Source organism: Apodemus sylvaticus, chromosome 9, assembly GCF_947179515.1.
Source record: "Apodemus sylvaticus chromosome 9, mApoSyl1.1, whole genome shotgun sequence".
In the NCBI taxonomy this organism is placed as follows: Eukaryota; Metazoa; Chordata; class Mammalia; order Rodentia; family Muridae; genus Apodemus; species Apodemus sylvaticus.
Genome location: NC_067480.1, coordinates 21,939,550 through 21,962,683, shown reverse-complemented (window position 1 = coordinate 21,962,683; position 23,134 = coordinate 21,939,550). Strand labels below are relative to the sequence as shown.

General features: G+C 46.4%; 1 protein-coding gene across 8 annotated transcripts in view; it reads right to left on the bottom strand.

Annotated features, from left to right (window-relative positions):
• Nucleotides 1–23,134, bottom strand: part of Hdac4 (histone deacetylase 4) — a 246,455-nt gene that overhangs the window by 92,054 nt on the left and 131,267 nt on the right. For all 8 annotated transcript variants that reach the window (XM_052192276.1, XM_052192275.1, XM_052192279.1 and 5 more), the window contains one exon: nt 8,367–8,608. In XM_052192276.1, coding sequence (XP_052048236.1) covers nt 8,367–8,608 — 242 coding nt within the window. The remainder of the gene's footprint in view (nt 1–8,366; nt 8,609–23,134) is intronic.

Genomic DNA, 23,134 nt, shown 5'->3' with positions numbered 1-23,134 from the left:
GGAGACAAGCAACAGTAGCCTCCTCTGCAAAAGGTTTACCTCCTGGTTATTCCCAACACAATGTTTTATGTGCCCTGTCACAGAACTGGAGTGGGAGGGTCAGCTTATCCCCAGACAAGGGGTACTTTGAGACTAACATGCTTGGGTTTGAAATGGGGAAAGGGAACCCCACTTCCAGAGCCAGCTTTTTAGTGAGTTCGAATACTACAAGATAATTTACCAATAAAATTACATGCCACCCTCCCCTGAAGAGGGAATGGCTGCCTGCATGCTTCCCAGAGTGAATGTGTGCTGATCTTGCCACCACAGAATAATTCTGGCCATGATACTTTTGGTCCTCACCCTTTGGATAACAGCAGGGCCAGAAAGCTGTCAGTGAATCTGGGATAGTCACACACCTGATGGCCAAAGTCAAAAAGTAGCCAGAAAAGGGCCATTGTCACCTCTGCTACTTCTCTTTGATGTGTACCAGACAGATCCTGTTTGGATAAATGTCATATTTAACATGTTAGCCTCAAGGACTAGAGGAAAAGAATGAGTTGCCACCCTGTAGATGGGAGCTACAAGGAACAGGCCAGCTAGCACAGGCAATAGCACAAACCCATTTGCTCCAAATGCATGAATCCTTCTTCCCTTCCAACACTGCACACAGAGTTTAGCTACAGATGGACCATGTTCAAGATCATGAGTGGCTGAGACGGTGCAGACTATACCAGCTCCCACAGCAGCTTGTCCTGGAGCACAGCTGGCCTGATTTCAAGTCTACCACATTGTACAAGGCCTATTAGTCTACCCAGGTGTAGACAAACAGCTCTCTTGTTGTCTACCCTTACGTGACTTAAAAAAGACAACACTGGAGATAAAATGAGGGTAAATCAAGCACATTTTTGAAGACAGAGTAAAATCCAAGTCTGGGCAGAATGTGAGAAGGAAGAGATAGGACACAACCAGACTCTGTGATAAATCCTGTCTGTAGTGATGCACCTAGACATTTATTTCCTTAAAGCACCAAAGCTCAATATGTTGTTCTGTAGCTTTATTTAAAGATGCCCAGAGAGCCTTCAAGGCAGACTCTCATGTGCTTTCCTGAGATAAGAACAGGGCAGGCTCCATTATACTCTTTAGCAGAAGCATACAAACAGAGCCTGAGCGTGGACCTGCTGACTGGCAGGATGTGTGTTGTTTGTCCATGGTTTGTAATGGAGCATTTGGGATTAAAATGTCCCAGGGCTCTCAATGAGAAACCATTTCTATCTTGACTGGACCAACTGGATCAAATCCAAAGGCAACCTCATTACAGCACCCTGGAAACAATTCATCCTTCCAGGCACACTCAGCAGTGAGCCACACCCCCATGGGTCTGAGCTCATACTCTCAAGTGTTAAAAAGACAGGCAGGTACCCCATCCATCAGGAAGGTCTAGGGAAAGAAAGTGAGTGCCAACAGTAGCGCCTGTGCCAGGGCTGGTATAGGGAGTATTCTGTGGGCCAGAGCAACAGCATCATTAGGGTACAGGGTGTCAAGACTAATGGACGTGGTCAGGAAGAAGAAGACAACGGGAACAGTCTAAGGGCAGAGACCCAAAGCAGCAGAGCAGCCTGTGTGTGTGTGTGTGTATACATGTGTGTACACGTGTGTACTCTTGGAAAAGCTCTTCTAAGCCTCACCCATCTATTAACAGCTGAACTCTAACTTGTCCTTCAAACTTTAGCTCAGCACTGCACTCTCCTGGCCAGGACACCTTTAGTTGCCAGCAGGGCCTGATCCTCAACATACTACTACACAGAAGGTGTCAGTGAACATGGGATAGCCATACAAGTGATGGCCAGACTCAGCAAAGAGTAGCCAGTGCTAGTTGCTTGTGTCTCACCATATTCAAGGATCTGTGAAGATTTTCAACTTCTACTATTAACTTGTAAATATACAGAAAGCTAACTCTTGTCTGCAGACACCACAGCCCAGAGGAGAAAGCAGAGTTGGGAAACACAATGTTTATGTTCAGGAGCCAGAAGCTCCGGGTACAAATGAGGCATAGTCAGGATGGCCTCAGAGGGGCCATCAATGCTCTTGAATAGAAGGTGAACTTGTCACAGAGAACTCCAGGGACAGGGCTGGTCTGCATAACTTCTTCGGGCTTAATAAGGCTGGCCAGGTAACCAAGGACATGACTTCCCAGGTGGTAGGCAGGGTCACACGGTCCTTCCCCATCATGACTAGGGAGGGTTTCAAGCAACATGCCCTGAACTACTTAGAACAAGTAGTGTAAAAGATAATCTTCACTGTTGACTGGTAAGATCTGGAAGCACCAAGGAAACAACCTTGGGTGTGTTTGTGAGGGTGTTTCCAGAAACTCCCTTAATAGATGGGAGGCCTGCCCTGAATGCGGTGGCACCATTCCCTGGGTTGGGGGTCCTGATTAAAAAAGAAAGAACTTATTTCTGTTTGGTTCTGATAGATCCAGAAATGAACAGTCACCTCATGCTTCTGCCACCCCACCCCACTAAGCACAAGACTGTATCAGACTGTATCTCTTTTTCAACTGTGGGGTGCAATTAATCCTTTTTCCCTCAAGTTGCTGTTGCTCAAGTATCTGGTCACAGTATTGAGTAAAGTAACTATCACCACCATGGTCTCTGGCCACACAACAAAGTTTCCTTCCTTTGGAGTCGACTACCTGAGCTTAAGCAGTATCCTCTACCACTTAGACTATGAAGATCTTGGAGCCCTCATAGTCTTGTGAAGGCCACACAAAGGAGCACTCAGACGCTGCTGCTCCTTCAGAGAGACTGTAGTCTTGCCTGACAGGAAGATAGCAGCAGGATGTAAGTCAGGACTCTGCATGGGCAGCTGCCTAGAGCTCAAAGCAGGGACTGTCCCACAGTGCTAGGAGGGCCTCACAGACCTTCAAAGAGTTGAGGAAATTTCAGTTAATTCAGAAGAAGAATAAAAGGAAATGACTTTTGTTTGCAGATAACACGAGTAACCCATAAAAAAAATCAATATCAGAAAATTCTCTCCAGTTACTGTAGATGTAAGAATGAAATCCAGGGCTCATCTAGACGCTCGCAGTAAGTGAGCATGAAAAATAAAAATACAGAAACATTTATTCACAATAAAGACGAAAACATAGTATGTCCCAGATTAAACATTTATATGCGTTAAGTGAAAAATAAAAACAAGGATTTACTAGGGTAGAAATATAAACAAACAAATAACTTGTTTCTCAAGTACAAATTCAACACTAGGGAGCCATTACTGCACAATCTGAAGTTACTTCTTGGCATAATTGTGGGGACTTCATGAGAATGGTTGTGAAGTTCATCATGGAAAAGAAACAGGCCAGACAAGCCCAGGAAACTCTTGGTAGAGGGGCATGGTGTGGGAGCTGGGCAGTCAGTCTACAGTCTATGAGGGCACCATCAGAGCTGCAGGTGCCAAGTGTAAGGATATAGCAAGGGAGCAAGCTGGATACAGTCACAGACATGAAAATGGGACAGAGACACATCTGTTCAGAAAGAACATCTGATTCACAATAGGAAAAGTAGGTAATGACTCTGTATCAAGTGAGAATGAACAGTGGAGGCTGGAATAATGTCCTTATTCATAAAGAGCACTCCTACACCTACGAGAAGCGACCAGCACTGCAAGTGAAAACAGCTCAGAAAATCATAGAAGAAATGCAGACAGGCACGAGGCATATAGAGAAAGCTGACTACACTGGCAGTCATGGAAGTGCAAGTGATGTGCTAGCTAACCTTCTATCAACTTTACACAGGTTAGGAGTCATCTGAGAGGAGGGAATCCCAACTGAGAAATGCCTCCATAAGACTGGGCTGTGGGTAAGCCTGTAGCATTTTCTTAAAGAAAACTGATATAGGATGTGGGTGGGGCCACCTTGGGCTGGTGTTCCTGGGTCTATAAGAAAGGAGGCTAAGCAAGCCGTGGGGAGCGAGTCCGTAAGCAGCACTCCTCCATGGCCTCTGCGTCAGCCCCTGCCTCCAGGTTCCTAGCCTAAGTTCCTGTCCTGACTTCCTTCAGTGACAGAATTTGGCTGGCTTTTGGTCATGGTAGTTTTGTGCAGCAACAGTAACCCTGACTAAGGCATGCGGGAAATGTGGGAGAGGATAGTGAAGGAAGGACAGATGCCAGGATGTCCCTTACCCTGTTTCTCAGGCCCTAGGAGAGGTGGTCACTGCTAACATGCTGTACTACTGGCGCTACAGCAAGCCCCTGTGCCCAAGGGTCTTGTATCATGGCGGTGTGGATGCTCTTCTCTGCTCCCCAGTAGAATAGATGCTCTCCCAATCTTTCAGTTACCTCCCATCCAGCCTCTCAGGATGCATCTACGGCTATTATAGGCAGCACGCCCTGGCAATTTCTGAAATAAGTTCATCTTGGAAAGTCAGTTTCTGAGGCACTCATCTTAGGCTATCCATTGGCTCCTCAGGTTGGGGGACTGGGTTTACATAGGAAAGGGGGAAGCTGAGTGTGAGCGTTCAGCTGAACAGTGCATGTATGACAGATACAGTAATTAAACATTTAATTCTTCAGCCAAAGGTGAGGCATGCCAGGCTTAGAAGAGGCACATTCAGGATGAAGTGAGTGAGAGTCTTCTCCTAGAGGAGGGAAACTGCTGTACCAAGCCCTAATGGAGGGAAAGGCTGGCCTATCCCCCAGGTCAGCTCTGGAACCAGAAGTCTGTGGAGGACAGGGGCAGGGCCCAAGGCTACTTACTAACCCTGCACTACTAATCAAGTATAAACACTAGAAAGTACAGGGTTTGTTTGTTTGTTTGTTTGTTTATTTATTTTTGGTAAAAAAGCACTTCTAAATACTAAAAACAATACTGTAACTGCACAAGGTGAGTACTCTGGGCCACTGTCTTGGTTTTCCATGCCACCTGGGTCTGAAACAGTGATAGCCTCTATAAGGACAATTCCAGCTAATGACACAGCACCGCCTCTCCACTCAGCTGCCCCACCCCCCTCAGGCTGGAGAGAAATGAGCAAGGTTTGCAGCAGGGATAGATAGGGTGATTCTGAGAATTACAACCCCTGGGAAGACCTTGTTTACCCCAAATTACCAACTGAAGTTTTACTTTAAAAACTACTCCTGTTCCAATTATAAATTCTATTTAAATTGACTGATGATTTAATGACACTAATTAGATTGTGTGTTCAAGAAATCTGTCTGACAAACACCACTGCCAAGTGTCGTTAACAATATGATGGCATGAAGAGAGTTCACACCATCAAAACAAAAGGCTGCTAATGCAACGACACACTTACACAGTCTAAAGGCTTTTTTTTTTTTAAATCTCAATTTTAATGAAAAAAAGAGATTAAAACACAAAGGAAAAAAAATTTTTTTTTGATTTGGTTTTTTTTTTTTTCCGAGACAGGGTTTCTCTGTATAGCCCTGGCTGTCCTGGAACTCACTCTGTAGACCAGGTTGGCCTCGAACTCAGAAATCCACCTGCTTCTGCCTCCCAGAGTGCTGGGATTACAGGTGTGCACCACCACCGCCCGGCTACAAAGGAAAATATAACCTTGAATTGTTATGATGCTGAAGTCCTGTCTCTGAGGCCAGCTCTGAAGCTACGTTTCTAGTGACGGCGTCTCTTCTAGGGTCTAGAAAGATAGGTCAGAGGGGCATGCTGCCAGGGTGCCCTGGGCCGCTCCGGTGTCTGTGGCTGCCCCAGCTCGTGGACCTAACTCGCAGGTCTTTGCTGTGCTTCTTGCTCCTGCCCCGAGAACTCACACAGCTAAGGAGAGTTCTTTCTGAGGCTCTCACTGTTCAAACCATGGGAACACTTAATCAACTGATAAGAAGAACACAACGTTGACTACTCATTACACCTGCTAGAGCCTCCCACTGCAGTCTATCTGCCTGTCATGCTGCTTGCTGGTGACAAGGACCGTGTGCGTGAACAGCTGTGGATAGGAATGTTCAATGGTGGGACACCACAGGTAAACTGTAATTCAGCAGAGCTCCCTAGTCTGTCTTTGGCCAGGGCCTACACTGAGTCTGGAGGAAAGCCAGTGCATGCACAGGTATGGCTGATTCTGAGATAGCCAGTACAGTAAGGGCGTGTCCGGCTGAGGTCTACCACCCTGAACCTCACGGCACAGGGCTCACTCTGCTGTTTTCAAGCTTCCTGTCTGGTCTTCACTCATATTCACCCAAAAGCCTGGAATTAGCATAGGTGAATCCCTGACAGAGCTCCTGTGTACACAGAACCAGCTTTCAGAAAGGGATTCAGGCCCAGAAACTTGGCTTCAGGCCTGCCCAGAGATGCAACGCAGCATCAAGACCTGAAAGCACAGAGAAGGGGCAGATTGTGCATGTCTACTAATAGTGAGAAGGGGCCACGAGAGCACTGAGTCAGGAAGCTGCTATAGAGGAGCTGTGGCCACACAGAACACACACAAAATGCTAAGACTTTGGGTTTCAATTGATTTTTAAGAGGCACAGATATATGAGGCTATGGCTCATGTTGAAAATAAGGCAGAAGCCTGGTATGGTGGCACTCAGTCAGCTGGCAAATCAGGGTCACTGGGTGCCATGGCCTAAAATGCCTTCTACTGCTTTCAAGCTGGCACATGGCCCCTGCCTGAGGCCAACCTGAAATACCCAGCTCCTAGTCCTGGAAACCAGGGCCCCATGGGAGGTAGGCCTGGCCATCCTCAGCAGAGCAGTGGGCAACCATCAGCAAGGTTTCTTTCCTAGGTCTGCTGTTGGCTTCTCCTAGCAGGCAGGAAAGGATTGGAGGATGAAGTGCCTGGTTCTGGTAGTCAGTCCTTAACCTGCCCATTCCAAACCTAAGAGCATGGAGCAGCAGCAGCAGCAGCAGCAGCAGCAGCAGCAGCAGCAGCAGCAGCAGCAGCAGCAGCAATGGCCTCACATCCCAGGACACTTAAGAGAACAACTATCACAGTACCAAAGGCCCCAGCCTCCTTACAGGCAGCTCTCAGAGCCCAGGGTGAGGTTTCTAGATCCTCTTTTCTTACAAGGTCCAAGCAGGACAATGTTCTCAGCACACCCATTCCTGAAAGGGAACCTAGAACTGCTACTGGACCTGTTCACCAGGGTAGGCAGGGCTCTGCTATCCAAACCAGAGAAGAACCTCATGCATCCTTATAGGAACCCACAGTAAAGCCTATAGATAGAAGTCAGTGCCAGGACCCTCCCATGGCTTATGAGACTGGTCTAGTGATGGCAGAATTGCAGAGTGGTTAGTACCAATCCAGGCCCAGGGGTCCTAGATGCCAGGACTCCATCTTGGTCCTGTTCTCTTGGGTGGGCAAGGTGGTTCTGGGAAAGCTGTTCCTGTGCAGGGACTGGACTAGGACAGCAGTGTCTGACTGTACATCCTCCATCCTCAGCCCAGCTAGGCCTCAAATTCGACTACCCTGACCAACATAGCACAATCACATGACATGACATCCCTTACCCACAGAAAATACTGTTTGTTGCTGAAGCTATGATGTGTTTCGTGATTCTGAAACACAGCTGCGAGCAACTTGAACAACTCGTAAAGGAAGCTTTTTGCTTTACTGTGACGGCTGCAAGCGTAGTTTCTACTGGACAGTGTGGCTCAACATGGTTCTCAGGAGAGATTTTTCCTGGCCTGTCAACTTCGCCATGGATCTACATATTACTCCTGTAGGTTTCTTTTCAACTTACTTAATCTGAATTCTGGGATCAGATTAAATAGCTGGGGTAGGGTAGCCATTAAAAAGATCTTTATTAACTGTTTTTTTTTTGTTGTTGTTGTTGTTGTTGTTTTTGTTTTGACCCAGAAAGGGTGTGTGTGTCTCAGCGAGAAATCTGAGAAAAACCACAGTAAACCCTGAATCCTCTTAGGTGTCCGCCACTTTTTGGCCTGTCTTCTTACATATATTTTTAGAAGGCAACTTCTATATCATGAGGTCCTGAGTCCACTTCAGGACGCATAAGGCCTAGGACATTTGTAACAGCCTACAGTGAGGGTCACCTGGTTCTTGGGCTTTGACATTCTGTGAGTAAGATTGTGCATTGGAGACAGAAGGAATCACGCACCATCCAGAGGCATTTGGTTCTCAGGTCTTAGCATTCCATAGATGATGCCAATCCTGGGAACAGACGGAGCAGGTGTCACCTGGAAGGTACCAGGTCCATGGGACTAAACACTCATGGATAATGCCCATCCTGGGCACAGAAAAAGAATGTCACCTGTCTACACCTCAGCACTGATGAAATCATACCAACCATGGGGAAGAAGAAGCAGCTGTCACCCTGAGGGTCCCTGACTCACAAGTCTTGGCTCTCACAGGTAAACAGACCATGGACAGAAGAACTGTGCACAGCCCAAGGCTGCGGCTCACCTTGATATGTTCATGCAACTGCGCCTCATGCTGTCGGGACAACTGCTCATGTTGACGCTGGAACTCTGCAATGAGTATCTGCCGCTGGATCTGCTGCTTCTGTTTCAGCGCTAGGAGCTCCTGCTGCAGTTGCTGCTCCCGCAATGCAGGTTCCAAGGGCAGTGAGAACTGGTGGTCCAAGCGCAGGTCCATGGGAACTGCTGCAGGGGCCACTTGCAGAGGCAGCGCCGTAGCCACATCCACTGTGGAGAGAGAATAGCACAGGAGAGTGGGTCACCATGTAAGCAAAGCTAGCTTTGAGGCATGGGCTCCTTTTCCCCTGTAAAGCTTAGATGCAACTGTCATGGTGTGCTGGTGGTCCAGAGGGCATATGGTGTCCCTTGGCCAAAGGCCTGATGGGTTCAAAGCACAAGACTCAGAGATCCCAGGGCTCTGTCCTCAAGCATAAATGGCAATGAGAGATCTGGCCAGGAAACATATTTGCATCGAGTTACTTTCCCACCCTTTGTCAAAATGAGAGGCTCCATTCTCAAAGGACCCCACTGCAGACCCAAAGGACCATCTGACGTCATACTGAAAAGTCAATAAAGGGAAACTACAGTAAAGCCTATGCTTAGCCAAGCAAGAAGCCAAGTGCCAGTACTCGGATGGACAAGCCGCCTGTACTTCGCTTCTGCCCCTTCTCCGAAGGAAGCCACTGTGTGAGCCTCAAGAACAGTGTGTGCCATAGAAGTGGTCCAGATAGACACTCAAGCGAAGAGCTTGTTGCCATGGTAAAATGAGCACCCTCTTGAAAAACATGTTTACCCAGCCGACTGCAGCCAATAAAGTGTGCTTCTGGCGGGCAGCATGAGCATCAATCAGGGTGGCTTCTGCACTCACACTGTGCCAAGGAGAGGCCACTGTGATTCTGATTTAAAGCAGGAGCCGAGTCTGTCTCAGTGCTTACAAAATTGATTTCAAATTAGAGTATGAGAAATAATGTGGAGGAAAGGTAAGTTTTAAATGACTAACACAGGGCCAGAGAGATGGCTCAGTGTGTGGGTAACGACACCTGCTACCATATCTGGCAATTTGAGTTCAGTCCCTAGGGTGCATATATATACAGTGGAAGTAGAGAACCAACTCTTGAAAGCTATCTTCTAACACATGTGTCACAGCATGCATCACCTACTTACCACCCAAATGCAAGCACATATGCATGCACACAACATTTTAAAACACAATAAACAATAAAAGAACAAATTACCAACTTGAAGAAGCCCCATTCAACTGTGCCGCAGGTTGGAGCAGTGTGGCGAGCACAGGCTCTGTGGGAGCTAGAAAGCTCTAAGCATGGCGCAAGGCCGCTCCCTCTGCTCACTATACAGCACAGTGGTTCTGCAGACATTCGCTGGGTTAGGGCAAGAGCCCTGTAGGGCCTCCCTCCAGAAAGCCCCTCCCCACTGGCCTGGTCGCCAGCTTCATCTGCCTCTACATAGGCACTGAATCCAAGGGGAGGAGGAAGAACGCTGCCCACTGGAAGGAACTCCAGTTTAGAGGAAAGTTCAAGGACAACACTGGGGGTAGATGCCTGAACCAGCCCTGGCCAATCAGAGTCCTAAATGTGGCTATCCCATATGTCTGCTTCTGCTAAACCTTTACGGCCTTCTACTCACAGATACAGGGTGGTCTTGAACCAAGAGCTCCCCTAAACCTTCTTCCTGGGTAAATTAACTGGCAATACTGAACACACAGACTTGAATAAGAAAGGTACCTGTTGTTCATGGTCCCTGGCAATCCTGTAGCCACTCCCACACAGCAAGTCCCAAAGCTGGCCTAGGTTACCAAATGACTAGATCTCTGGCCCCAAGACTTTGCTTTGTCCATAGAGTAAGGCTGGGGAGAACTCTAACTCTAACACCAGTGAACCCTAACTCTAATCCTGGTGTTCTGCCTCAAGATACAGCTCCCCTGCAAGAGTCTACAGGACCCAGAAGGGAGGTGTGAGCCACTATGCAGATCCTCTCGGGTCTTCCCACCAACAGGTTCAACAGCACATTGACTTCTGATCCAGCCCTAGGGTCTCAACTGAATCCCCCAGGGCTGAACTGTCAGAGGGTAGGAGCAGACAGAGCCCAAGGAATAAGTAGGCCTTGGGCTAACAGCCTGCCCAGCCATAGGACTAGCAAGCAACCTAAAGGCAACTGGATCTTCATGTCCAATGGAAGCCCACTGTGGCCCATGAGCTAACCTCTCCCACCACACACAGTGGGATCAGCAAGGCTTCTGCCCCTGCTCATCAGTGAGGGAAGGCTCTGGCTGTCTACAGGGATGTTTCTACTTTCCACACCTTGGCCCAAGCTAGGCCCACTAGAAGCCTTTTATTTGAGCTTTGCTTGCACCATGGGCAGTTTGGATCACACTCCTTGCCTTGTCCTTTTTAATCTCTTACTACAAAATGAAACAAGATGGAAAAAATATCTGGCCAGTTTTGTAGAACATTATTTCAATGTTTTAAGGATAAGACAATATAGAGGGTAAAAGGAATTAAACTGAGCAATCTCGGTTTAGAAAGGGGAAGACCTGAAGGAACCTTAGGGTAAGCTCCTTCCTTAGTCCTCAGCAGCACAGAAGGTAACGCTGCTGCTGCATCCTGGGGTTTTACCTGTCCCCCCATTTTGCACTCACATATATGACCCTCAGTTAAATGCTATTTAGTGTGCCTCTGATTTCCTGGGATAAGTTACATCATCTTTCTCAGATAGAGAGACATAGGGGCCCTGGTGGGCTTAGTCTGTGGCCACTTTATTTTAGAAGATGAGTTGATTAGGGGAGATAATTAGCCAATAATCAATCATACAACTTTAAATTCCTAAGTGTCTAGTTAAACAGTAATAATCTGGCTTAAATAAAAACCCATGGAGAATGAATGAAAGTATGGCCCTGTCACAGAGACTGCAAGCTGCCTTTTTCCATGTTACCACACCTGGCCCTGGGAGAGGGGCAGGTGTGACTCCTATAATTTTGTTGACATGACTTATGATCTACGTATTAACAAGGCTGTATCAAAGATGCTGGCCACAAGAGCATGCCATCTGCCCATCTCTAATTTTCACAGGAGGGTACCATTAGGAATGCCTACCAGCTCTTTCAAATATCAAATATACAATCTTTAAAAGGATCGTTTGGGTTAACTTCAAGAACGTGGCAGGCCAGTCATTGCTGCCAATGTACCCATATACTGGTCACAGGGATAGTTGAAGTGGACACTTAAGGGTTCATTAGAGAGTCTGCTGTGTTGGATGGTATTTTGCAGGGGCAAAAACATGAAGGAGTGTTTTCCTGAAGTGGACACAGGTCAAAGACTAAGGCAGACTCATGAAAGAACGTTTCACTGAAGCAGACACAGGGGAGAGGATGTTCTGCTAAAGCAAGCACGTGAAAGCACATGTGTTGAAGGATTCTTTGCTAACAACATGCATGCATTGGTTCACCTTACATTGCATAGTTGAGCTGCAGGTCAGGACTCCATAGAGAGACCTACACCAAAAAACCTCCTGGTGCTGTATCGCAGTTTCTTGCCACTTCTAGGTACTCAGGTTGATTGGCAGAGTGATATCAGCTGAGACAAGGCACATGGAGGACGCGCAGTGTTTGGAGGGTATAAGTAGGACTCGACAGAGAGATGGAGACGGCTTGGCTTGCTGGTTCAGCAGCGCAATGCTTGTGGGTCTCTCGTCTTCCCTTCTCTGAGAAGCACAGCCAAGAACTTCTGGTGTTCTTGCTAGTCGCTCCTGCTGACGCTGACTCTAGCCAAAGTTGAGGCCTGGCTGTCTCTGCCAGGTCCAGTTACCTGTGTGGCTGACCCGCCCTACTGAAGCGGACTGCTGGTGTATCTGTGAAGTGTTTGAGAGTGGCCTAAGGTGCTGCTGCCTGCTAACCTGTGAACTGAACTGCCAATTTCCAGACAACATAGATGGGAGTTGCTCCAAAGATCCTTTCCAAAGAGGTCCACTTCCCCACCTCCAATCTTTTCTTTTCCACTTCCTATGGTGATTGGTGGGCTACAAGGGAGGTTAAAGTGTTTAAGAACTATCATTAAAAATAGGATATGAAAAAATTAAACAAAGATAGTGGAGCTGGAGAGATGGCTCAGAGGTTAAATGCAGTTGCTGCTCTTCCAAAGGATTAGAGTTCAATTCACAGCAATTTACAGTGAGGGTAAACAGCTCACAACTGCTCATAACTCTAGCTCCAAGAAATCCAATCCCTTTCTCTGGCCTCTGTGGGCACAGCTGGGGGTACTGACTGCTTAGGGACTGGCAGGGGAGGATGTAGAGAGGGCAGCTGGGGTATGATGGGCCGCTCCAGGGAAGGCAACACTGAGCTGCTCAGCTGCTCCTCCTCAGTTGTAGGGCAGAGAGCTAGCTGGAACAGTTTCCATAGTTGCACTTCCCTGTTTCTGGGCTGGTTTTAGAGCCTGTTATAAGGAAACCACATTCACACTTGGTCCAAAGGATACTAAAGTGAGTGTTGTAACAACTGAAACTCTTTTCAAAGGCCAACTGTACAGCACTGAATCTTCCCATTGCAAAACAGGCAGTAAAGCTCCTGGCCTATAGGTCAAGCTGGCCAGCCCCCTACCAAGGAAAGTAAAAGGGTCACTGGGCTCTCTGAACAACAGCCGGCAGGTGTGACCGATGGTGCACTCTGAAGAGCAGCAGCAGAGGGGACGCCCTGAAGGTACTGGCCATGTACCAAGCATACTTTATCTTAACAAACTGAAGCCAGGGAGAGGGGGGCAGCACTCTCATTTGTGTTGAGTTCTGCTGCATCTTCATCCCGCATGCTCAGCTTACTAATGTTTTCATTTCTAAGGCATTCTCTTTAAAGCTGCATTTGAAGCTGTAACCTTAGGTTCTTTAAGGTGCACTAAACTTGTGAGCCGGACTGAAAGGAAGTGGAGTGTTACCACACTCACCATCATGGTGAGCAAGCCTCAGACTGCTGCCCCCTCTTCCCTCCGGCAGTGCCCATGCTTCCTGACCCACAGGTATCTGAACTTCCTATCCGAGTGCCAACCATCCCAAAGGTCAGTTTTTGCCCAGGTCTTCTTTTCCATTCCTCTATACATGAAATGCATGGTGGCCAGTCTCCACTTCCTAACTTCTAGGAGCCCAACAGCTGAAGAAAAAGCCCAGTGCAGGGCTTGTTCTGGGCTCTGTGTGGACTACAGGTCTCCAGAGGGTACCTACACTGAAGGATTGAAGAAAAGGGCATCACTTCCAGAGCCCAAGCACCACAGAGCAAATAAAACCCATGTGACAGTTCACTGAGACCCCTCATCAAGTCCACGGTGGGCCTGGGCTCACCTGTTCTACATGAGAGCAGAGGGCAGTGCTAGGTGCCAGCACTGATCCCTCAGTAAAGTCTGCCTGCCAGTGAGCTCCAAGAAGCATTTCCTTATCACAGTAAGTGTTGGGAAGGACAGAAAGCCTGCCTATGCCTGATCTTGAAGTACCAATCAGAAGTCCGCTCTTGGCTACAGAAGGTGGAAGACAGCAGAAGACCAAAGACCCTTTGTTGCCTGCCACTCATATCCATACCTTGTCATTGCTTTTGCTTCCTCTCAAGTAAGGCCACCTTGGCAGACATAAAACGAGACCTAGAACCCACACAGGCCAGGAGACTCAGTCATGGGCTCCTGGGAACATGGCCTGCTCATTCCACAGCCATCATCAGGAGGCCAGGAAGCTTGGCTATAGTCCTGCTCAAGTGCCAGCTGCAGAGACCGAGGCCATGGTCCCCATCACTCATGAAAGCATGGCATTGGAAGTTGTGACAAGAATGACTTGTGCTATTTCTGTATCAAAACCACTGGAAATGCCACAAGTTCCCAACAGAAGCTTTTGACCTAGGGCTCCAGGAGAAGAAAACGAAATCCTCTCTTATTAAAGAATACAGCATCAGAACAAAAACGTCTGTATGCTCAGGAATATTCTATGGAGGGGCTGAAAACTCCTCCATAGGCTGTGCTTTGAAAGGCTTAGCAATACAATTGGGCCTATGACGTCAGTGAGGACACAAAGCCCACATTCAGTGCTCAGAGGAGAAAGACGGGTCTGCTGGGAGCAAGCCATCCTACAGGAAAGGCCTCCAGCTCTCCCTCCCAGATACCGACTTCCATTACGTGGGCCACTCTTCTTTCCCTGACACCACTTCATGCCATCACACAGACACAGAATGAAAGCAGCACTGTTCAGGAAACACACCAGAGCTGAGGGTCGCCTCCATAAAGAATAACTCATTCAGCTCCAGGGAAAAATAATAGCTATTTCAACTATGTAACCATAGCTTCCTCTCACTGACATTTGCCTGTATGGGGGTAGGGGAAGAGCAAGAGTGGGAGGAAGGAGGGTGAGGGCACTGGGCGTGCAGAACTTGAATCTTGCAACATGGCATGTTATCCACAACCAAGGGCATAGTCATCAAGTAAAAGGCAAGAAGGAACATCAGTACTTAGCAGAGTCCCAGCTTCTCTCTCACTGAGTCCCTGGGAACCCCATGTACCTACCCATGGAAAACACATTTGGACTTTTCTCTTGCTTCTTTGTGGCATGGGCAATCTGGAAGGTGTGTTTTCTCACTGGTCAGAATAAATGCAGTGGGCATGAGTGAGGTGCAATAGCAGGTGCCAGGCTAAGGTGGAGAGGTCTCTGGAGTCCAAACTTCTGGGATAAATAACCACTGCCTATCTGGGGCAAGCACTTGAGTAATCCCAAGAAGCAAAGACTGCCCAGCACAGACTTCCTAGGGTCTGGGAAGCAAGCTGCTCAGTATTATTGCTCTTCTACCTGCAGCACGGTACAGCTGACAGCCTCTGAGAAAGCAGTGTCCTCAGGCAACCGGGGTAGCAGGGCAAGAAGCAGGAGGGGTGATGTGGGTGAGCACATGTCTACACAGGCTCACTTGGGTATCCAGTCAACAAGAGAGCAGGTGGCTAGCCACAGAAACGCCTGTCTTAAAGGTCCACATGCTCCTACACGGCCAGGGATCACGGTCTCCTGCGCAAGTCCCTACCAGGTTTGCCTTCTCTAACTTCTCCTGCCTAAGTCTCAGAGAAATCTCCCGTCACCTTTGTTATACTTCTTGTTCTAGGTTTTCTTCTCATTCTGCAGGAGCCTAGGCCCAATGTGACTTGGAAAGGAGGAGGTATGAGGGGCAAACCTGCACCTCTGGCAGGTGATGAGGCCTTTTCCTTGGCTGTGGGTAGCACTCCAGACTGAAAGTCATGCCATCAGAAATGAGACGAACTCCATACCTTCTTGCTGCTGTGTCTGTCACTGAAAATGGGAAGCCATTGAATCTGGACCCTGTGCTATGATTTCTTTTTCTCCTTATGTTCTGAGACTGCCTACTTGGGCTCCCTAGCCTGTGCATAGACCTCACTGGCCCCTCAGTGCTGAGTCCTGCACTCCAGACAAGGGGCACTTCTCATAGGTATTTTAGGGTCATACTGGATCAAGAAATTGACACCACCTTTTCTTCTGGAACTTTGAATGCACGACAATGAGTTTCCTGAAATAATCCTTTAGCTTTGTATCCCGTTTTCCTATCTTTCTCTTTTTTCTTATACCCAATGAGATTTCCTAAAATGTATATCCTTACCTTTTGAAGTTTGTCATTCCTCCTGTTATTTTGATAAACCACACAGTCACATTCAAAGACCAACAGCTCCTGCACATTTATGCTATCCAGATCCCTGGCCTTTGGTGAGTGGAGCAGCTCAGGTATATCACAGGTAGTGCTCCTTTCATTGCTCCCCAGCCTGGCCTGGGGCTACCTGTCCCAGGTGGAACAGAATTGGATTCTCACACTGAGGGCATCAGCCAGGGAGCCCCTAGCTTGGTGCCGAAGGCCTCTGCTCCCAGGCCACCTTCTCTCTCTCTCAGAGAGGTCCGTTACTACTTCAGCTCTGCAGAATTAAGGCTGAGCCTTGGAGGCACCTGGCAGGGTTAGGGTTAGAACACTGTAGTGACCCAGGCCTCTGTTCTAGTCACACATACAAGTCCTCAACTTGACTCTGTCTCCAAGCAGAAGACCTCTGGGCAAACAAACCTTTAATGGACACCTTTAGAAGGGAAACAGAGTCATGCAGCACTGCAAAGGGTGGGGTTCTTCTGCCTCCATACCAGCAGACTGCTCGTCTCCACTTCTTTTCCTGTGGGAAAGGGACTCTGTGGTATCACCCAGTCACTCTCAGTGTTCTGGGGAGGGATCTGGCTTTGTTCCGTCTGCCAATAAGCTGAGGTTTCCAAAGCCCACTTTCCATCCTGCAGGATGTGGCCCGCAGCACCTCTCACTCTTTGTTAGATGTTCATTTTTAAGTGTTTGGGGGATTATTTCAAAAGTACACAAAGCAAGACTAATGAGATGGCTTTAGGAGATGTGAAAACCCCAGTTCTAGCCCCAGAGCCCACATGGAGAAAAGAGTGAACTGACCTGCACTGTGGGCATGTAGGCTAGCACTCATGCACGCACGCACACACACATGTACACAAAATAAGCACAAAGAACTGTGCAATGGACTCCTCACCTGGTCCTTCTCATACTTCCTACACTGCCTTCACTCCATTTTATCCATACACGCCCAACAATTGTCTCTGGAAGATTCTTATAGAATAGTAAGATACTGTCAGTATATCCAATAAGTTATTAAGAATTCCACGCTATCAAGTGACCAGAAAGTCACCCCACTCTTCAGTCTCAAAAATGGATTTTATATTGTTTGAATCAGGACCTAGTAAGGTCAGGCATTGCTAGAACACTATATCTCTCAGAGACACTGTAATTCTCCAGCACATGTGAAGGATCTCCCCACCCAACCCCTGCCCTTCTCATGAACACATGCCAGCTACAGACACTGGCGACCTGCCCTGCAGCTCTACTGATGACGCTTGCCTGGAGCAATGAAACCCTTGCCCTGGCTTTCTGCCAACTGGGATATGTTCTTAGGGCCTGGCAGATCTGGCTATGATTTTCTAGCAAGAGCCAGGGAAGCTAGGAGACTGGTGGGGGCATCCCAGGTGGGTGTTAGCAGCTAACCATGGCTGTTGCTAGTAGCAACACCCTTCTGGTTCAATAGTTGCTTCTTTGAGTGTTCGCTGGGTTTTTCTGTAAAAGCCTTGTTGCTCTGACTAGAGGGTTTTATAAGAAAGGGAGGGCAAGTGCTTGCCTTTTTATTTTTTATTTTTTTTATCCAAGTTTTAAAATTAATGATCAGTCTTCCAGTGTGGGTGGTGTGTTTTACTATATTCTAATGACGTGAGTCTCTCTTAGCTACAAATCTCACAGATACTTAAATAGTCCTGTCTGCAGTCACAGGGAGTCTTGGGGCTGGCCCAACTTCTGAACCCAAAAGGTTTCAAAATAGCTCTATTCGGATGGGACATGCTGACCTGCTCTGGCTGTTACAATTTTCTTGATTCTTGTGTAGATCAATGTTCAGCACTCAGGCTTTGGCTATTGGGATGAGTGCTAATATGGGTTGGACTTAGGCTATTATGTTCTTACTGTCATTCTTGTACATTTTTAAAGTGAATGAAATTACACACATGGGTTTCAACTTCCAGCTTGCCTTGGCACTCAAGAGCACAAAACTTATTAAGACCATCAACTCGGAAGTACTGAAGAACCCTATCTAGACTCCACTCAAAATTCTGATTTATCTGCACTAGCCTTTCCCAAAGATGTCTGAAATGGAATTTCAATTATTTACTGTGCACATGAGCATGCAGGTGCAGTTGTATGAAGGTCTTATAGTGGAAAGGCAAGAGTACTTTACAGAGCAAACATCTAAGAATGTTTTGCCCCAACCAGGCACAAGACATGGCATGGCCTAAGCCTCACAGGCAGGAAAGTCTTCTATACCAGCTTTCTCTGCTCACTGCAATGCTTGTAGGAAATGCCCAAGAACTTTGGTAGCAATTCATCAGGATAGGAATCATGCTTAAGAAAGAAACTAGCAATGGTATAAACAGAGGATACACTGTGGTATTTACTCTTCAGTAACCACACTGTAAAGTATTGTATTGTGGGAGCATCTATGGGATGGCTGTCCGCTTGGCACTGGGCAGGAGAGATACATGCTATATGCTATATGTATTTTCTGAGCTGAGTTTTCCATGCATGGTTCTGGAAGTAAGAGGCAACATACTTTTCTAGGCACTGTTTAATCCCATGTTTCTTCTTCTAGACAGGAAGGTAAGCTATTGTATCTAGTCTCATGAGAGGCACTGCTCCAAGCTGGAAGCCAGAAACCTGCACATGCAACTCCTTTCCTTCTTGGTATCTTGGCCCTACCTATAGGCTGGTCTGATGGTCATACTGACTTGTTTCATGTATATAGGATTCCATGGAGTCAGTGCAACTGCACCCTATCAGACAAGTGGGAAATGCTAAAACAGGGTGTTTAAGGTGCTCATCATAGCTAGTGATCGCTACACCCAGAAAAGTCCTGGTGTGCACAACTGGCATCAAGAATTCTGAGGAAGATGCACAGCCCAGGGAGATCCAGAACTCACAACACAACCAGAGCAGCAGTTCTCAGGGTAGGCAGCGTCAGGAACCAAGCCAAGGCCTGGGCCTCAGCTCACTGCAGCCAGCTTGTCTCTGGGGACCCACACTACACTGACAGAATCTGCAGCTTAAGAACCTATGCTCTGGAACTGACATTCTACCACCACACACATTCCTTTCAGCAGAAATGCTCACATATATGATTAAAACACACACACACACACACACACACACACACACACACACACACACACACACACACGAGAGAGAGAGAGAGAGAGAGAGAGAGAGAGAGAGAGAGAGAGAGAGAGATCAGTCATTAAAGGGCCTGTAGGACCTTGCCTGACCATCAGCCCTTCCTGTTAGCTGAGACTTGGGTTCTGTTCTTAACCAAAGGCTCATCTTCAACTATGGCTAGGCTAGAGAGCTTAAAGCCTATGGATCACAAGATGCATTCTCTTTCCTGAACAGTCCTGTTCCCATGCAGTAACCCTCTACCTACCCAACTCCAGGAAGAACAGGAACAGCAGGAACAGCAGGAAAGCCCTGCTCAACACTATTGCAGACTGTAGGTGGGAGACTCATGAACTATCATTTTCACTTGAAAACAAAAAGCTAAAGAGAAGGTACCAGGTGTACCTCCTCTGCCATTCTCCCCACACCAGTGCTCATTCTAGTATATTTTACCACTTTCCTAATGTACAGATCTTTCCCAGCAGAAAAGGCCCAAGCAGACCACAAACAAGGGACAGTGTCATTACATTGAGCCAAGACAACTGTTACCAAGCAAGGTGATCCTTCATGACTTCCTACAGACATCCCTGTAACACAGGGCCAGGTAGTGGCTGCATCCACATCTGAAAGCTGGCACCTTTTGACTCACAAGACCTAGAAGTAGGAAGATCTGCTCTGCAATATTCCTAGTGAAGAACTAAGATACGAGAAGACAGGCACAGTAACATAGAGATGGCAAAGAGGATATGGCAGGCTGTGGGCCCAGTAGCCAGGTTTGAGTTCAAAACTAGGTCCATGATTCTGAAGACTATATCCTGTCATGTCAACCATAGTCATAAGAGATAACTCATCACCACAAAGGAGCAGTGAGCTTCTGTGAGAGGAGCCTAATGACATGAGTTGTTTTGTACATGGAACCAACAGGGGAAGAAAAGAACTAACACACACACACACACACACACACACAAATAAATAAATAAATAATAAATAAGCAAATAAACAAACAAATAAATAAATTCATTCTTGGAAGGTACTGAGCAAAGCAGGAGCTTTGCATCTAACAGTAAGAACACAGATTCCTAAGTTATATCTATATTAAGAAATTAAACAGTTTGGGAATGTAGCAGGATATTTGATCACACTGTGAACCCCAAGATTATGTTGTTTACTGAAAAAAAAACCTACTTCTAGTTGAGGTGTGGCTTAGCCTTAGCACAAACCTTTAATCCCTCTGACTAGAATACAGACAAGTCTTAATATACCTCTTAAATCCCAAACAATGAAAGTACGGTTAGTTTTTAAAAGGAAGCATCTGTGTTAAAAGGGATGTCTAATTGAGTAGCAGACAAAGTGACAAATCAGAGAAAGATCTGACAACTCTCCTGAAGAGAGAAAAAGAGGAAGCTACTTGAGGAGCAGTGCAGAGAGAGGAGGCAGTTTTACAGGACAATTGTACAGAGACAGGTTGCAGAGAAAGAACTGGCTAGACACAGGGGAAGACAGAATGAGCCAAAGAAGTCAGAAGATTAGAACAGACTGCCAAAGTTAGTATTAGATTAAGCAGAGCAATTCAGGAAAAATAGAAAAAGCCAAACTGAATAAAAGTGGAGAAGAGTTTTGAGCCAAAACATCTGCACTGACCAGCCAACAAGAGCTCAAAAAGAACTACAAAGAAAGGGTGAGCTTATTCAGCAGTAAGTCTCAGAGGCTAAGACATCCTAGGCCTAGATAAGACTATACAGAAGCTAGAAGCTTCCAGGTCTAGGCCTAGGTTAGCCTCTGAAGTGACAATCATTACAGGAGAATAAAAGTTATGTTTACATCAGAACAAATGCAAAACAAAATAAATGTATAAGTGAAGAGAGTACATGTTCACACATCGACAAGTTCAAAAACAAAACCAATGAATTCTGTGAAATGACTAAGAAGTAGACAAATTTCAGATAACAAGGATTCAGAAAAGAAAAGCCACAAATGAAAAGGTAAGAGACAGGAGAACCTCAAGAGACATGTGGTAATGTGTGCGCATGCCACGTGCTGGGCTCAGGCTTCATCTCAGGCACTGCATGTTTTTATCTGCATATATTCATACATATGTATATACAAATATACATCATACATACAAAAATATTATAGACTAAAAAAGCTAGTGACTTAAGATAGGACAGTGATTGAAAACAATACACTTCATAGTCTATGTCAAATAGGCACACTTCTAAAAATGTAACTTTCTAAGTTTGTAAGACAGCAAACTGGTCAAATTAATTCTATACTATCATCATAATCTGAAACAGTATTTCAAAACCTCATCATAAAAATCATTCCCAAGGGCTTCCTGGCAATGTACCAAACAAGTGATCATTCATTTTAAACAACATTATTCAAAGAAATACAAAGTGTGAGCCCTAATTCACCCTACCAGGAGTAGAAAACTCCATTATAGAACTAGACAAAGACACCATGAAAACAACAGAAAGATCATGGTCTCCACCGCAAAATTCTCAAATGACATTAGTCAGCTTGCCCCAGTCATCTATACAGAGATAATGGACTCACTCAAGAGAGCTAAGATAAATAGCAGTTCACACTGAGGACACACTGAAATGAAGTTGCCACTCTGTAACTATGAGTGTAAGACAAAGCTAGGAAAATCATCTTCTATAAAGCCCCAGCAAGCACAGATTTTGGGCTGAGGAAAGCAGTGGACATATTCCCAAGAATCTGACAGGAACCACCGGAGCTCCCTGCCAGAAAGACAACAGACTTATTTAGGACACCGGCAGAGACAGTTATTTTTGTTGACAGGGACACAACTGTCTCTACTCTACTGACCACAACAAATCCTGCATGTACCAAAACTCAAGTGAAAAAGAAATTGAAGACTTTCACACAATGTTATTGAGAATATCCTCATATTTCTAGAATGCACTCAAGACAGTAGAATGAGCTCTTTACCATGAAATGTTAAGCTAGTCTATTGGACCTGATGAGCAGGACAGGCCAGAAAGCTCGTCACACATGCCAAGCCAGCTGTCTTAGTTAGGATTTCTATTGCTGTGATAAAACATCACGACCAAAATCAACTTAGAAGGAACTGAAGTAGAGGCGATGGAGGGGTGCTGCTTATTGTCACGCTCCTTTTGGCTTGCTCAGCCTGCTTTCTTATAGAACTCAGGACCACCTCCTGCTCAGGGCTAGCAGCTCCCACAATGAACTGGGTACTAGCTACCACATCAATCACTAATTAACAAAATGCACTACAGATTTGCTTACAGGCCAATTCACAGGCATTTTCTCAACTCAATCCCTTTTTCCAAATATCTCAACTGTGTCAAATGACAATAAACTAACCAGCATACTAGCTCTTATGTAAGACATAACAAAGGACTGCCGTCAGCACAGAAGCAAATTCTGTAAGGTAGTAAGACTGAAAGGTCAGAGGGAAGACCCTCAGATGAGAGGAGGAGCAACAGGCCTAACCACAGTCAGAGCAGTTTGGTGGTTCCAGATTTGTGCATCAGCCCGTGCTCACCCAGCCTTACACCTACACCTCTGATGACTCCCCAGTGCTGCAGAAGCACTGAGTTGTGTAATGGGATGTAGAGCCTTCTGGAAAGCAATTGTTCTCTCCTTTAGAACTTAGTTTGGGATCTAGGATCCAATGCTGTGGCTAGGAAGTGGCCTCAAGGGTTTACATAGTGAAAGCTCGGACCCCAGAGTGACAGTGGGGTGGCAGACTACTTTAAGGAATGGGAAGGTGGGGTTAGTCTTGTAGGTTAATGCCATCTAGCACTCTCCCCTCAAATCTTCCAGCTTTACTTAAACATACTTTCCCACAGAAAATACATTCATATTTGGTTTTTACTCTGTACTCTGTATTGGGTAGATTATGTCAATTGATTCTTTTACAGCTTTATTGTATAGCCTGCTTACTAATTTTTGGTATGTATATATACATTTCATTTTAAAACAAC